At 45.1% G+C, this 14,731-nt stretch overlaps 2 protein-coding genes across 6 annotated transcripts; both read right to left on the bottom strand.

The window, feature by feature from the left end:
• Positions 1-1,108: 1,108 nt before the first annotated feature.
• Positions 1,109-6,138, bottom strand: LOC125539524 (uncharacterized). Of its 3 annotated transcripts, none has more exons than XR_015617295.1 (7): positions 5,627-6,138; positions 3,351-5,330; positions 3,079-3,282; positions 2,608-2,700; positions 1,950-2,411; positions 1,659-1,848; positions 1,109-1,379 (listed from the first exon to the last, which is right to left on the bottom strand). XR_015617295.1 is itself a non-coding variant. In XM_087544793.1 (7 exons), the coding sequence occupies exons 1-6, from the start codon at positions 6,041-6,043 to the stop codon at positions 1,753-1,755; spliced, it is 3,252 nt and encodes a 1,083-aa protein (XP_087400919.1). In that variant the 5' UTR covers positions 6,044-6,138; the 3' UTR covers positions 1,109-1,379; positions 1,707-1,752. The 3 variants fall into 3 exon arrangements, 2 of the variants coding, with proteins under 2 accessions (XP_087400919.1, XP_087400918.1); XM_087544793.1 differs by having other exon boundaries at positions 1,707-1,848; XM_087544792.1 differs by having other exon boundaries at positions 1,749-1,848.
• Positions 6,139-7,321: 1,183 nt separating this feature from the next.
• LOC125539522 (uncharacterized) lies at positions 7,322-13,980 on the bottom strand. 3 transcript variants are annotated; one of them, XM_048702999.2, is made up of 11 exons: positions 13,472-13,979; positions 11,225-13,204; positions 10,953-11,156; positions 10,482-10,574; positions 9,823-10,284; positions 9,580-9,721; positions 8,518-9,143; positions 8,331-8,423; positions 8,154-8,261; positions 7,718-8,069; positions 7,322-7,627 (listed from the first exon to the last, which is right to left on the bottom strand). In XM_048702999.2, the coding sequence occupies exons 1-6, from the start codon at positions 13,886-13,888 to the stop codon at positions 9,626-9,628; spliced, it is 3,252 nt and encodes a 1,083-aa protein (XP_048558956.2). In that variant the 5' UTR covers positions 13,889-13,979; the 3' UTR covers positions 7,322-7,627; positions 7,718-8,069; positions 8,154-8,261; positions 8,331-8,423; positions 8,518-9,143; positions 9,580-9,625. The 3 variants fall into 3 exon arrangements, with proteins under 3 accessions (XP_048558956.2, XP_048558957.2, XP_048558955.2); XM_048703000.2 differs by having other exon boundaries at positions 9,622-9,721; XM_048702998.2 differs by lacking the exon at positions 9,580-9,721 and having other exon boundaries at positions 13,472-13,980.
• Positions 13,981-14,731: the final 751 nt, after the last annotated feature.

Below are 14,731 nucleotides of genomic sequence, written 5' to 3'. Positions count from 1 at the left end.
TTATGAGCTTTGCGAGCTATCGTTTCATAGCATTCCTTACATCCATGAATATTTTTCACATTTTCTACAAACACCGAAATAGAAAAAACGACTATCCATACCAAGGGTGGGGTTCATGTTAAATGGTTTAGAAAAGTGTAGGATTGTTGCAAATGATTTCATAGTTTAGGTAGGAGTGTTAGAGTGCAAAGCTTATAATTCATTTCATCAAAACAAAACATTCCACGTTGTAGCTTAAATAAGTTAGAGCAAATCCGGTGACTAACAACATGATGTAACTCGACCTCGGTTCCTCCTAACATTAGCATCAGCAATCGCAGTCCTATTGGAACAGAATGATCTACAATTTGCATCTTCCAACTAGGTGGAGAGCGGAGGGATAGGGGCGTGCGACGGCAGCACCGCAGTGAATCCTGAAGATATGTATAGGGCACATCTCACTCTGCTTGGGGCTGTGCTCCAAGCATGTGTCATGGAAGATATGCCAAGCTTTTAAGGATACAGCAAATGGCAGAACATAGGAAGAAATCTACTCCTGCTCAGCTTCATATTTAGTTGGAATCATTTTCAGCTTCTTTACATGTGTACATCAGAGCAAACAAGCCAACAGATCATTTTGGTCTTAATATGACCTTCCATTTTGACAGATATAACCTTCCATAACATATACAAATTGAGATGTGGCATTAATATTTCCCTCTGCCAGGTTATTTGGCTATGCTGTGGCCAACAACTTTAGAAACTAGATGATGCCCCGCACGTTGTTGCGGGACTGTTTTTCAATATTTCAATTAGGTTTTGGTTATATGAAAAATGAATATTTGAAATACTAATTCTTGAACTAATATAAGATGTAAATGTAAATAGCATCATTGAATGGAGTTTTCCATGCATGAATGTTTGCATGTTGAGGTGGATTTTTATTATTGATAATTGCATTTTGAGGTGGACCTTTTTCCATGCATGTTCAATGATGAGGTGTCATGCTTGCATGTCGAGAGAAATAAGATAGTGGGGACTAGCTATTTAGATATAGAAGATGCCATGGCGTCACTTCAGCGACACGCCGTCAAGTTTGAAAACGAAGTTCCTTAACGACATTGGTAAATTTTGCTTATGTTCGGGCAACACTCCTTTGTCATCACATATATCAGCAAAATATGATTAGTTCTCTTCTCAGTCCTACATATCAGGATAGACAACTAGTTGCCCTCTTACAACAGTGCAAGAAACATGACAAGAGATTGCGATCATATGGGTGAAATGTGATCACTTCTACCCGAGAGAAACCATAAATGGTGCCTATAAAACTAAGATCCGGCTAAATGGCGAACACTAGTGCCGCTTTGTACCCGAAGTATCAGTCGATCAGGTCCAATCTGCAAAACAAGAATGAGCCCGATAAGTCAAAGGCGCACAGATTTTTAAAAAAAATACGGGATGTGCATTTCTGAAAGAAAGAAAAACAGCGAGGCGTGTAGACTCCCTAGTCCTTTTTATGCTTGTAAATTTCATGGAAAAAATTCACTATTTTTTTGACAATTAAGTTATGTTTATTATCCTGTTCACCGCAGGTGCATGTGAGCTCAGGTGCATTTCGCTGCTTTCAGTAAACCACATACTCTTAAACATTTTGGGTTTAATTATTATTGTTTCACCTCCCGGCTCTCGAGGAGGCGTATTTGGACATAATGAGATGGTATTACCATCTCATCGAGTCTGCATTTGGACATATGAGATGGAATTACCATCTCATCGAGTCCTTTGATTATGCGAGGAAGGATGACGTGGCCCTGAGTAAACAATATGCGGCTCCAGAACATCATCGGAGTTCGCTTCATTTCGTTCCTGGCACATAACAAGAAAAGGTCTGGTTTAGATACATTGTCGCAAGCCAATATCAGCTACATATCTCCCACAGTCAAATAAGTTCACTAAAAGGATTTTACCTGTTGGAAACTTGGTAGCATCACTGGTTCATCCGTTATTCCATTTGGTAAGCCACCAGTTGACATCATCTTCTGCATAGCACTCATTGCTTTTTTCACTCTTGCCAAGTCCTCCTGCAGCTTTTTCTGACTTTCCTCCATCACCATCACCTTCTTCCTTAGAGCGGCTGCCTCATCTTCAGCTTTTCTTTTAGCCCTCGCAGCTTCCAAGACTGCATTTTCCAGAGAGTTTTTGGGGCGACTTTCCTCTGTTACTACCACCTTCTTTCTCGGTGTGGAGACTTCATCTCCAGCCTTTCGTTTGGCCCTCGCAGCTTGCGGGTCTGACCTTTCCTGTAGGTCTTTGGGGGAGGGCCCAGGTGTATACGTGCGTGCACTAGCCCTCCTTTTCGCACCCATGGCAGGTGCATAATCATCTTCTGGGCTTTCAGGATTTTCAAGAGCAGGGTCACCAGATCGTGACTGCAAGGTGAGCAAGGCATTTCAGTTCTTGAGCGCGTCCAGGAGACAAGGGCAAAAACTATGAGTTCGGATTTATAGTTACATGCAAAATATAGTAATGGACTTGCTGGTATATAATACATAGGATTTTTTTTCTTTTCATTCAAATAACATCCGAACAAATCATCCAGATAGAAAACAAGGAAATAAGAGTTACCTCTTCCTGAAATATCCGTGCAAAGCTCTTTGCTCCGGTTTTAGTGATATAGGTTGATTTCGCCCGAGAAGCTTTACCTGCAGCACTTCTGGCCTGTGTTTAAAAGCATTTGTCAATCATAAAACGTCTACACCCTCCGTTTCAAAATGGTTGTCCTTTTTAGAGTTGGGCACTAGAATTAAGTGTTGGTAAAATGTCTATAAGTCTATATGGCCCATCTATTTTTCACCACAAGGTCATTAAATTACATTTTTCTTCCCATGAAGCAAGGCATGCAAGCACAAGAGTTAATTAGCTCTTTTCTGACGACATTGATTAAAGGGCAAAGCAAGAATACAAATGAGTTAACTTTGCGTTGGAAGTGTAGAAGGACAAGTATTTTGAGAAAAAATGGAGGTGCTAAAAGGACTTCTTTTTTGAAACAGAGGGGGTACAGTGTTACAACAAACAAAAGAGAATGCACAGCACTACCTTTGCCTTTTCCGTATTCCAATATGCAATAAGGGCTCGCCATTGTTCCTTTGGGACACGAGGATCTCGATCAGCAAGACGTTCCTCTTCAGTTATATGAGGATCGTGGTGTTTCAGTTTTAGGTGACATTTCCAAAACTTCCACTTGTTTCTTATGGAGCTCAGGATCGACAACTCGCGAGGTGGATCAACATCAAATTTAAGCTATACCAAAGAATAAGCAGTGTGAAAAAAGTTGCAGGCAGGAAAAAACCAACATTAGTAATGCATACCTTAACAATGTGCCACATAACATCCTTGTTCTCCTTTGGAAATCTTTTCCAACTTACATATGTGAGAGGTGCCAACACTGCATCTCGTGCCAGTGCACCTAGAAAGTTAATCAACATGATTGCATTTTCTCCGATTGGCAGGCCCGAAGTGTTCAAGGAGACCGGTATCCGTACACCCTTGGGCAAGGTCCACACTTTGAGACAAAGACGACCTCCTGCTTTCTTTCCCTTTGCAAGGGCCCTTCTGACCTCTAGAGGTAAATAATTCCGCGCGAAATGCTCGGGGTCAGACATATCAGGAACTAAAGGAGTTGTGGTTACATCGGGGTCATCTGATTCATCAGAGATTTCCTGAGGCACCTTATGTACAGATCGGCAATAGTCCTCATCATTATCAGGATGGTCAGACTCAGACATGCTTTGATTTGGAGATACAACATAGTCCTCATCGTCATCACTTTCTACAGAATCAGTGTCTGTCGTGGCAACTGACACTTCACAATCTGGAGAGGGGGGACACTGCTGAAGAGGCACCCATTTAATTGATTCATCATCCATAGCATCTGCTGGCACTTGGACATTATGACCAAAATTCTGCAGGTCGCCAGGGTCGCTTTCTAGAGGTTTATTTTCCATGGCAGCAGATGAATCTTTGGCCAAACGTTTACTATGTTTAAGCTGAAGCCCATCATTTGATGAAGCTATTGAGCCTTTTCTATTCTTCTTCTGAGTCCAACCACTAGTCTGCTTGGAAACATTACCTTCAGTCTGCTCCTTCTGGATTTCATCATTAGTGCATACATTTTTCTGTTTTAGATCAGCCAGCTTATTCGGAGGTGTAAAATGTTCCCGCCCGTTAAGAGTTGAAGTGTTGCCATGCCTCTCATTAGCCTTACTTTGACGCTCAAAATCGACCTGGATTTCATAACTATCAGTATCAGAGGTCTGCCCTTCTGCCTGTTGTATATTGTGGTTCAGTGATTCCATATGTCTCTTCTCGGCAATAGTCTTGGCATTAACTAACTCTGATTTTTTCTGCTTGCTACACCTTGCAGTAGTCTCCTTTATAGGAAAAGAGTACATCGCTTCTGTATTAGTTAGATGATTGGTAGGCTCACGAATTGCCTGATCCGGATGCTCTTTCTGTGTGTGTTCTGAAGGAGTTGCATCAGACTGTTCTTTTTGCATATGTTGCTTGACTTGATTTGTGGTTGATGCCTTTCTCTTCTCTCCATTAACAGAGTTGGGCCCAACTGAACATCCAGTAGGCCAAGTGCTCTCCCTTGAAAACATTTTATCGATCATCACAGTGGATGCCTCTTCTCCATGATTTGCTTGGTTGACTGGCGGATGAACCACCCCATCCACATCTAGACAGTCTATCTGACTGCCTTCCGCATGACTTAAATGATAAGGCTGTTTGTGCGCCTGATGTATGATCTGAGTAGGAGTCCCCATATGCCTCTCCCCTAGACTTGGAGTTTGGGGGCCAGTGGAGCATCCAACTCTCTGGTTTCTATGAGTTGCAGTAGCCTCGTATATCAATTCAGTATGTCTCGCCTCTCTATAAATTTCATGGCTGAGAGGCCCATCCTGCATCTCCTCTGAATGAATGACTCTATGCAGGCGTGCCAGCTGCGCTCGCTTTGGCTGAATATGGTAACTAGGGCGCTGATCATTTACATGATTTCTGACCTCATTTGCATTTTGAGGAAAAACTTGTCTCTCCTCATTACCTACAATACCACGGCCAAGTGAAGGTCGATTTCCCTGACGGCTATGATTTGCAACAGTCTCATGAGGCACATGTATCTCCTCTCGATCAATCATATGATCAGGATACTCTTGTTCATCCCGGTGCACGTGAATGAGACGACTGGGACGCTCTACCTGCGTCCTGCGTGGAGGAATTAACCCCGCATCAGGTTCTGCTTGGTGTAGCCCTGCACGCGTTGCGTAACTAGGACGCTCTTGCCATCTCTGCATCACAGAAAAAGAAAGGTGAGCACTATGAATCTTGATGGATACCCAGGTGCCAGTGGGAGTGTGCATCAACTGAGCTAGACACACTACAAAGTTGCATATATGAAATCACCAGATAAGGGGGGAAATGCCAAAAAGGCTCTTTGTTCTACACTTACACCAGCGTGAGATGTAGGAGTACTTATTAAGTATTATGGGGCAAAAATAGGTAGTTTTTTCCCCAAATGTATTGCAAAATTTTCGACTCTGCAATAACAAAATCACAGCCCAACATAATGGAGAAGCATATATACCTCCGGGGCAGCAACAACCGGAGGGACGGATGCCGAGGAGCGCGGTGCGACGGCCGCCGCGGCGGAGGTCAGGATGTAGTTCCGGAGGCGGGCGGAGTCGACGGCCAGCTCGGCGCCGCAGAAAGGGCAGACGCAGCGCGATAGCCCGACCGGGACGCTGAGGAGCTCGCTGCAGGCGCCGCACGGCAGCCTCGCCCCGCGCGCGTCCGCGGCGCCGCGCGGCAGGGGCAGCGCCCTCCGGCGGGGCGGGGGCATGAGCTCCGGGGGGAGCGGCTGCGGCGTGGCGCAGTCGGGGCAGACGAACTCCGTCAGCCCCCGCTCCACCTCCAATGTCTCCTGGCACCCCACGCAGCGCACCTCCAGGAGCTCCGCGGTGTCCTCGGCCGCCGCCGCCGTGGCTAGCGGCGGTGGCGCCATCGCATTCGAGCAAGCTTAGGGCGTGGTTTCCGTCCCGTTTCGGCGGCGGGGCAGGCACGGTCACGGTGGATGTGGGCTTGGGGTTTGCGGCTCCGCGGTGGGCTTGGGTTTTGCGTGCTTGCACTGCTGCAGGAACTTTCTAAAAACATTTAACTTAAGTACTCCCTCCGTTCCTAAATATTTGTCTTTCTAGACATTTTAAATAACTACTACATACGAATGTATGTAGACATATTTTAGAGTGTAGATTTACTCATTTTGCTCCGTATGTAGTCACTTGTTAAAATGCCTAGAAAGACAAGTATTTAGGAACAGAGGGAGTATAACCGAGGAGTATTTTTTAAGTGAAATGTTTTTAAAAATATGAGTGGGTGTAAACACCATGAAAATAGTGCCCACAGAAGTTAATAAAACAAATAATGTGTGATGTGAAAAAGCAACATATAAAATTCTTTTATTTCTTGTTTTTTCTTGAGGGTTCTGTAACGCAAATGCATGGTTGTTTGAGGCTCAGGGGACCCTGCAAAGCCGAAATAGACTCCCCGTTCGGCTTCCATGTTCTTCAATTAGATTGGGCTAATTTGATTCCTCATTTATCCTAGAACAGTGTTTGGGCGTGCCCTCGCCGAACCCCCTCATTCGTCTATACAAGCAATCGTGTTCTCCCAAATTGTCCAAACACATGCAATGATTCATTGGGATAGAGAGAATAAGAGGAAAGAAATAATAATAAAAAGTGGGAAAGCGGTCCAGGGTGGGTCGCTCCGATGTGGCAGGTTCTCCAACCCAACCCCCCCCCCCCCCCCCCCCCCCTCCCAATACGGGCGAGTTTGAGGGGTTTACGGTCTAGACAAATGAGGGTGTTTGTTCTTTCCATGCTCAGACACATGGGAAGGATTTGAGGGCCTCCGTTGGATCTGAGCCCCCCACCAACCGCTGGCATGTCAACAATGCTAGCCAAGAAGTGAACCTAACTTTCAACCGAGCTATAACTTGTTATTTATATGATGGTTAGAGAATCATGTACATGTGAATTTATCTATAAATGCTTTCACATTGTACACTTCTTATGGGTTTTATAAATAAAAAAATGTATTAAAGTTCAATGGACAAAGTTGTAATTTTCTAGAAATATTTATATTACATTTACTGTCTCCGTTTTGAGAATACCGTGAGCAGCACCCTGAGGAACTCGAAAGCAAAGATCCACAGTAACGAGCAACGAAACTTGCAGATGAAGCACAAAGTACGCAGAAAAATAAAGTAGTACAATGATAGTACGAGATAAATCATGTCATGACATAATATGCACAATATCATGATCCAAGGTCAACAGTTTACAGCAAGTCAGCAACTAACAGACAAAAGGTTACACATGAACAAGCAGCTAAACGCTCGCCCTCTTTCTCATTTATTTCTTAGATCCGTTGGCATAATCAAGATGGCATCGCATGTTGAGTGAAGATCGAAGCTGCTGACGAGGTGGTGTCAAATGATCATAACGTCAGGGAACGTCAACATATCGATGAAGTTTCACGAGCGCTTGGCCCGTTTTCAACGCCGCATGGGTTGTGAAGGATTCTTCTGAATCAGAAAGGTGGTACAGGGTTATGTTAATGCCTGTATATGTTGTGCAATGCGCCGGTCAGTATTGTAGCTAGAGAGGAGCATTACCTTTGCAAAACCTGGAGGAAACGATGGTCCACCGGTTGGTTCATCTTGAGACTTTTTACTGACAGGCGTTTTTTTGTGCATTTGTTGACCTTGCAAGTCACCAGTTGGCGCTGTCTTGTGTATAGCGCTAACTGCGCTCTTCATATTCGCCAAATCTTCCTGCATCTTTCTCTGGCTTTCTTCCATTGCCATCATTTTTTCCTTCAATGCCGACGCCTCATCTTCAGCTCTGCGTTTAGCCTCCATGGCTTCCTTGAAGGATGCTTGCAGGACTGCCTTCCCTCGTGGAACCTTCGAGGAGGAGTCGTGTGCAGCAGAATCACCTCCTGAATACCTGCTTACGAAGTCGTGCCTGCACATGCAACGGAACTTCAGCTCTTATGTGCACGGTCCACAAAACAAATTCATTTAGTAAGTTTATTTTCTTGTGTCTCACAATGGCATCAGCTGTTGCCTTCTTCATAGGTTTCCCATTCTTGGGTGTATGAGTCATTATGAACAAATCCTCAACACTACGCCCGTCCTTGTTAGGCCGTTTTTGCTTCTGCACACACAAATTAACACAATAAATCCATCATCGATCGCGAAAGCAACAGAAGCAACTTTGAATTACCTCCTCCTCGATTATCCTTGCAAAGCTCTTTGTTCCTGCAGTATGATGAGCGACCACATTTGACTGACAAGCTTTACTGCGAGCACTTGCGGCCTGAGATCACAGAGAAATATAACAATAATTCAACAAGCCTAAAACTTGCAAATCAAGCTCAGCCACACACAAAAAGTATAATTTCCAGTAATACCTTCGCCTTTTCAGTACTCCAATGAATGAGGGAGGCAGCTTATGGAAAAAGCTGGGGAGGAGGCGGCTTATTTTTTAAGCCGCCAAAAGAACTGGCCCTTAGTTGGAATCATTTTCAGCTTCTTTACATGTGTACATCAGAGCAAACAAGCCAACAGGTCATTTTGGTCCTAATATGACCTTCCATTTCGACAGATATAACCTTCCATGACATATACAAATTGGTATGTGGCACTAATATTTCCCTCTGCCAGGTTATTTCACTATGCTGTGGCTGACAACTGAAGAAATGACATGGCGTCACTTCAGCGACATGCAGTGAAGTTTGAACAAAGTTCCTTAACGACATTGGTAAATTTTGCTTATGTTCGGGCAACACTCCTTTATCATCACATACATCAGCAAAACATGATTGCTTCTCTTCTCAGTCCTACATATCAGGATAGACAACTAGTTGCCCTCTTACAACAGTGCAAGAAGCATGACAAGAGATTGGGATCATATGGGTGAAATGTGATCACTTCTACCCAAGAGAAACCATAAATGGTGCCTATAAAACCAAGATCCGGCTAAAAGGCGAACACTAGTGCCGCTTTGTACCCGAAGTATCAGTCGATCAGGTCCAATCTGCAAAACAAGAATGAGCCCGATAAGTCAAAGGCACACAAATTGAAAAGAAAAATACCGAATATGCATTTCTGAAAGAAAGAAAAACAGCGAGGCGTGTAGACTCCCTAGTCCTTTTTATGCTTGTAAATTTCATGGAAAATGTTTTTTCACTATTTTTTTGACAATTAATTTATGTTTATCATACTGTTCACCGCAGGTGCAAGAGAGCTCAGGTGCATTTTGCTGCTTTCAGTAAACCACATACTCTTAACATTTTGGGTTTAATTATTTTTATTTCACAGCCCGGCTCTCGAGGAGGCGTATTTAGTGTGAGCTCAGGTGCATTTCACTGCTTTCAGTAAACCACATACTCTTAACATTTTGGGTTTAATTATTATTGTTTCACAGCCCGGCTCTCGAGGAGGCGTATTTGGACATAATGAGATGGTATTACCATCTCATCGAGTCTGCATTTGGACATATGAGATGGCATTACCATCTCATCGAGTCCGTTGATTATGCGAGGAAGGATGACGTAACCCTGAGCAAACAATATGCGGCTCCAAAACATCATCGGAGCTCGCTTCATTTCGTTCCTGGCACATAACAAGAAAAGGTCTGGTTTAGATACATTGTCACAAGCCAATATCAGCTACATATCTCCCACAGTCAAATCAGTTCACTAAAAGGATTTTACCTGTTGGAAACTTGGTGGCATCACTGGTTCGTCCATTATTCCATTTGGTAAGCCACCAGTTGATATCATCTTCTGCATAGCACTCATTGCGTTTGTCACTCTTGCCAAGTCCTCCTGCAGCTTTTTCTGACTTTCCTCCATCACTATCACCTTCTTCCTTAGAGCGGCTGCCTCATCTTCAGCCCTTCTTTTAGCCCTCGCAGCTTCCAAGACTGCATTTTCCTGAGAGTTTTTGGGGCGACTTTCCTCTGTTACTACCACCTTCTTTCTTGGTGTGGAGACTTCATCTACAGCCTTTCGTTTGGCCCTTGCAGCTTGCGGGTCTGACCTTTCCTGTAGGTCTTTGGGGGAGGGCCCAGGTGTATACCTGCGTGCACTAGCCCTCCTTTTCGCACCCATGGCACGTGCATAATCGTCTCCTGAGCTTTCTGGATTCTCAAGAGCAGGGTCACAAGATCGTGACTGCAAGGTGAGCAAGGCATTTCAGTTCTTGGGCGCGTCCAGGAGACAAGAGCAAAAACTATGAGTTCGGATTTATAGTTACATGTAAAATATAGTAATGGACTTGCTGGTATATAATACATAGGATTTTTTTTCTTTTCATTCAAATAACATATGAACAAATCATCCAGATAGAAACACAAGGAAATAAGAGTTACCTCTTCCTGAAATATCCGTGCAAAGCTCTTTGATCCGGTTTTATTGATATAGGTTGATTTCGCCCGAGAAGCTTTACCTGCAGCACTTCTGGCCTGTGTTTAAAAGCATTTGTCAATCATAAAACGTCTACACCCTCCGTTTCAAAATGGTTGTCCTTTTTAGAGTTGGGCACTAGAATTAAGTGTTGGTAAAATGTCTATAAGTCTATATGGCCCATCTATTTTTCACCACAAGGTCATTAAATTACATTTTTCTTCCCATGAAGCAAGGCATGCAAGCACAAGAGTTAATTAGCTCTTTTCTGACGACATTGATTAAAGGGCAAAGCAAGAATACAAATGAGTTAACTTTGCGTTGGAAGTGTAGAAGGACAAGTATTTTGAGAAAAAATGGAGGTGCTAAAAGGACTTCTTTTTTGAAACAGAGGGGGTACAGTGTTACAACAAACAAAAGAGAATGCACAGCACTACCTTTGCCTTTTCCGTATTCCAATATGCAATAAGGGCTCGCCATTGTTCCTTTGGGACACGAGGATCTCGATCAGCAAGACGTTCCTCTTCAGTTATATGAGGATCGTGGTGTTTCAGTTTTAGGTGACATTTCCAAAACTTCCACTTGTTTCTTATGGAGCTCAGGATCGACAACTCGCGAGGTGGATCAACATCAAATTTAAGCTATACCAAAGAATAAGCAGTGTGAAAAAAGTTGCAGGCAGGAAAAAACCAACATTAGTAATGCATACCTTAACAATGTGCCACATAACATCCTTGTTCTCCTTTGGAAATCTTTTCCAACTTACATATGTGAGAGGTGCCAACACTGCATCTCGTGCCAGTGCACCTAGAAAGTTAATCAACATGATTGCATTTTCTCCGATTGGCAGGCCCGAAGTGTTCAAGGAGACCGGTATCCGTACACCCTTGGGCAAGGTCCACACTTTGAGACAAAGACGACCTCCTGCTTTCTTTCCCTTTGCAAGGGCCCTTCTGACCTCTAGAGGTAAATAATTCCGCGCGAAATGCTCGGGGTCAGACATATCAGGAACTAAAGGAGTTGTGGTTACATCGGGGTCATCTGATTCATCAGAGATTTCCTGAGGCACCTTATGTACAGATCGGCAATAGTCCTCATCATTATCAGGATGGTCAGACTCAGACATGCTTTGATTTGGAGATACAACATAGTCCTCATCGTCATCACTTTCTACAGAATCAGTGTCTGTCGTGGCAACTGACACTTCACAATCTGGAGAGGGGGGACACTGCTGAAGAGGCACCCATTTAATTGATTCATCATCCATAGCATCTGCTGGCACTTGGACATTATGACCAAAATTCTGCAGGTCGCCAGGGTCGCTTTCTAGAGGTTTATTTTCCATGGCAGCAGATGAATCTTTGGCCAAACGTTTACTATGTTTAAGCTGAAGCCCATCATTTGATGAAGCTATTGAGCCTTTTCTATTCTTCTTCTGAGTCCAACCACTAGTCTGCTTGGAAACATTACCTTCAGTCTGCTCCTTCTGGATTTCATCATTAGTGCATACATTTTTCTGTTTTAGATCAGCCAGCTTATTCGGAGGTGTAAAATGTTCCCGCCCGTTAAGAGTTGAAGTGTTGCCATGCCTCTCATTAGCCTTACTTTGACGCTCAAAATCGACCTGGATTTCATAACTATCAGTATCAGAGGTCTGCCCTTCTGCCTGTTGTATATTGTGGTTCAGTGATTCCATATGTCTCTTCTCGGCAATAGTCTTGGCATTAACTAACTCTGATTTTTTCTGCTTGCTACACCTTGCAGTAGTCTCCTTTATAGGAAAAGAGTACATCGCTTCTGTATTAGTTAGATGATTGGTAGGCTCACGAATTGCCTGATCCGGATGCTCTTTCTGTGTGTGTTCTGAAGGAGTTGCATCAGACTGTTCTTTTTGCATATGTTGCTTGACTTGATTTGTGGTTGATGCCTTTCTCTTCTCTCCATTAACAGAGTTGGGCCCAACTGAACATCCAGTAGGCCAAGTGCTCTCCCTTGAAAACATTTTATCGATCATCACAGTGGATGCCTCTTCTCCATGATTTGCTTGGTTGACTGGCGGATGAACCACCCCATCCACATCTAGACAGTCTATCTGACTGCCTTCCGCATGACTTAAATGATAAGGCTGTTTGTGCGCCTGATGTATGATCTGAGTAGGAGTCCCCATATGCCTCTCCCCTAGACTTGGAGTTTGGGGGCCAGTGGAGCATCCAACTCTCTGGTTTCTATGAGTTGCAGTAGCCTCGTATATCAATTCAGTATGTCTCGCCTCTCTATAAATTTCATGGCTGAGAGGCCCATCCTGCATCTCCTCTGAATGAATGACTCTATGCAGGCGTGCCAGCTGCGCTCGCTTTGGCTGAATATGGTAACTAGGGCGCTGATCATTTACATGATTTCTGACCTCATTTGCATTTTGAGGAAAAACTTGTCTCTCCTCATTACCTACAATACCACGGCCAAGTGAAGGTCGATTTCCCTGACGGCTATGATTTGCAACAGTCTCATGAGGCACATGTATCTCCTCTCGATCAATCATATGATCAGGATACTCTTGTTCATCCCGGTGCACGTGAATGAGACGACTGGGACGCTCTACCTGCGTCCTGCGTGGAGGAATTAACCCCGCATCAGGTTCTGCTTGGTGTAGCCCTGCACGCGTTGCGTAACTAGGACGCTCTTGCCATCTCTGCATCACAGGAAAAGAAAGGTGAGCACTATGAATCTTGATGGATACCCAGGTGCCAGTGGGAGTGTGCATCAACTGAGCTAGACACACTACAAAGTTGCATATATGAAATCACCAGATAAGTGGGGAAATGCCAAAAAGGCTCTTTGTTCTACACTTAATTAAAACCAGCGTGAGATGTATTATGGCGCAAAAAAAGGTAGTTTTTTTCCCCAAATGTATTGCAAAATTTTCGACTCTGCAATACCAAAATCACAGTATATATACCTCCCGGGCAGCAACAATCGGAGGGACGGATGCCGAGGAGCGCGGTGCGACGGCCGCTGCGGCGGAGGTCAGGATGTAATTCCGGAGGCGGGCTGAGTCGACGGCCAGCTCGGCGCCGCAGAAAGGGCAGGCGCAGCGCGATAGCCCGACCGGCACGCTCAGGAGCTCGCCGCAGGCGCCGCACGGCAGCCTCGCCCCGCGCGCGTCCGCGGCGCCGCGGGGAAGGGGCAGCGCCCTCCGCCGGGGCGGCGGCATGAGCTCCGGGGGGAGCGACTGCGGCGTGGCGCAGTCGGGGCAGACGAACTCCGTCAGCCCCCGCTCCACCTCCAACGTCTCGCTGCACCCCACGCAGCGCACCTCCAGGAGCTCTGCGGTGTCCTCGGCCGCCGCCGCCGTGGCTAGCGGCGGTGGCGCCATCGCATTCGAGCAAGCTTAGGGCGTGGTTTCCGTCCCGTTTCGGCGGTGGGGCAGGCACGGTCACGGTGGATGTGGGCTTGGGGTTTGCGGCGCCGCGGTGGGCTTGGGTTTTGCGTGCTTACCTTTCCTCTTCGCCGCTGGGCTGGCTTGCACTGCTGCCGGAACTTTCTAAAAACATTTTTTTCGAAAAAACATTTAATCTATTCATCTTCAATCATGGTAGTACAACGAACACTAAAAATAATAAAAATTACATCAAAATCCGTAGACCATCTAGTGACGACTACAAGACTGAAGCGAGCCGAAGGCGCGCCGCTGTCATCGCCTCTCCCTCGCCGGAGCCGAACAAACGTTGTTGTAGTAGACAGTCGGTAAGTCGTCATGGTAAGGCCCCATAGAACCAACGCATCAGAACAGCAACCGCCGCAGATGAAGAGTGTAGATCAAAAAGATCCAACCTGAAAACACACGAACGAAGACGAACGACGAACAGATCCGAGCAAATTCACTAAAAACATTTCACTTAAATCCTGAAAAATCAGCGGGTGTAGACACCATGAAAATAGTGTCCACATAAGTTTTTTTGAGTATCGGTACAGACATAAGCGCTCATATACACACGCATACACTCATCCCTATGAACGCACACAAGCACACCCTATCCCTATGAGCACCTCCGAGAGACTGAGCTGGCGTATCATCTTGAGATTTACGAAGTCACCGCACCTCCGAGAGACTGAGCTGGCATATCATCTTGAGATTTACGAAGTCACCGTAGGCGCCTCATCGTCGACGGGAACGTCTCCTCCCACTGAAAGCGCATCGCCGGAAATCCTGAAATAA

The sequence above is a fragment of the Triticum urartu genome, chromosome 2A (assembly GCF_056163025.1).
Source record: "Triticum urartu cultivar PI428250 chromosome 2A, HENAU_Tu73, whole genome shotgun sequence".
Taxonomy (NCBI): domain Eukaryota; kingdom Viridiplantae; phylum Streptophyta; class Magnoliopsida; order Poales; family Poaceae; genus Triticum; species Triticum urartu.
This window is presented reverse-complemented; position numbering and strand designations above follow the sequence as displayed.

Coding starts and splice junctions, on each gene's coding strand:
- LOC125539524 (XM_087544793.1), bottom strand. CDS start 6,043: ATGGCGCCACCGCCGCTAGCCACGGCGGCGGCGGCCGAGGACACCGCG. Junction 2,701..3,078: donor GGAATACGGAAAAGGCAAAG/GTAGTGCTGTGC, acceptor TTTTAAACACAG/GCCAGAAGTGCTGCAGGTAA. Junction 1,849..1,949: donor TGCTACCAAGTTTCCAACAG/GTAAAATCCTTT, acceptor GTTATGTGCCAG/GAACGAAATGAAGCGAACTC.
- LOC125539522 (XM_048702998.2), bottom strand. CDS start 13,888: ATGGCGCCACCGCCGCTAGCCACGGCGGCGGCGGCCGAGGACACCGCA. Junction 10,285..10,481: donor CACGGATATTTCAGGAAGAG/GTAACTCTTATT, acceptor CTCACCTTGCAG/TCACGATCTTGTGACCCTGC. Junction 9,144..9,822: donor TGCCACCAAGTTTCCAACAG/GTAAAATCCTTT, acceptor CTTGTTTTGCAG/ATTGGACCTGATCGACTGAT.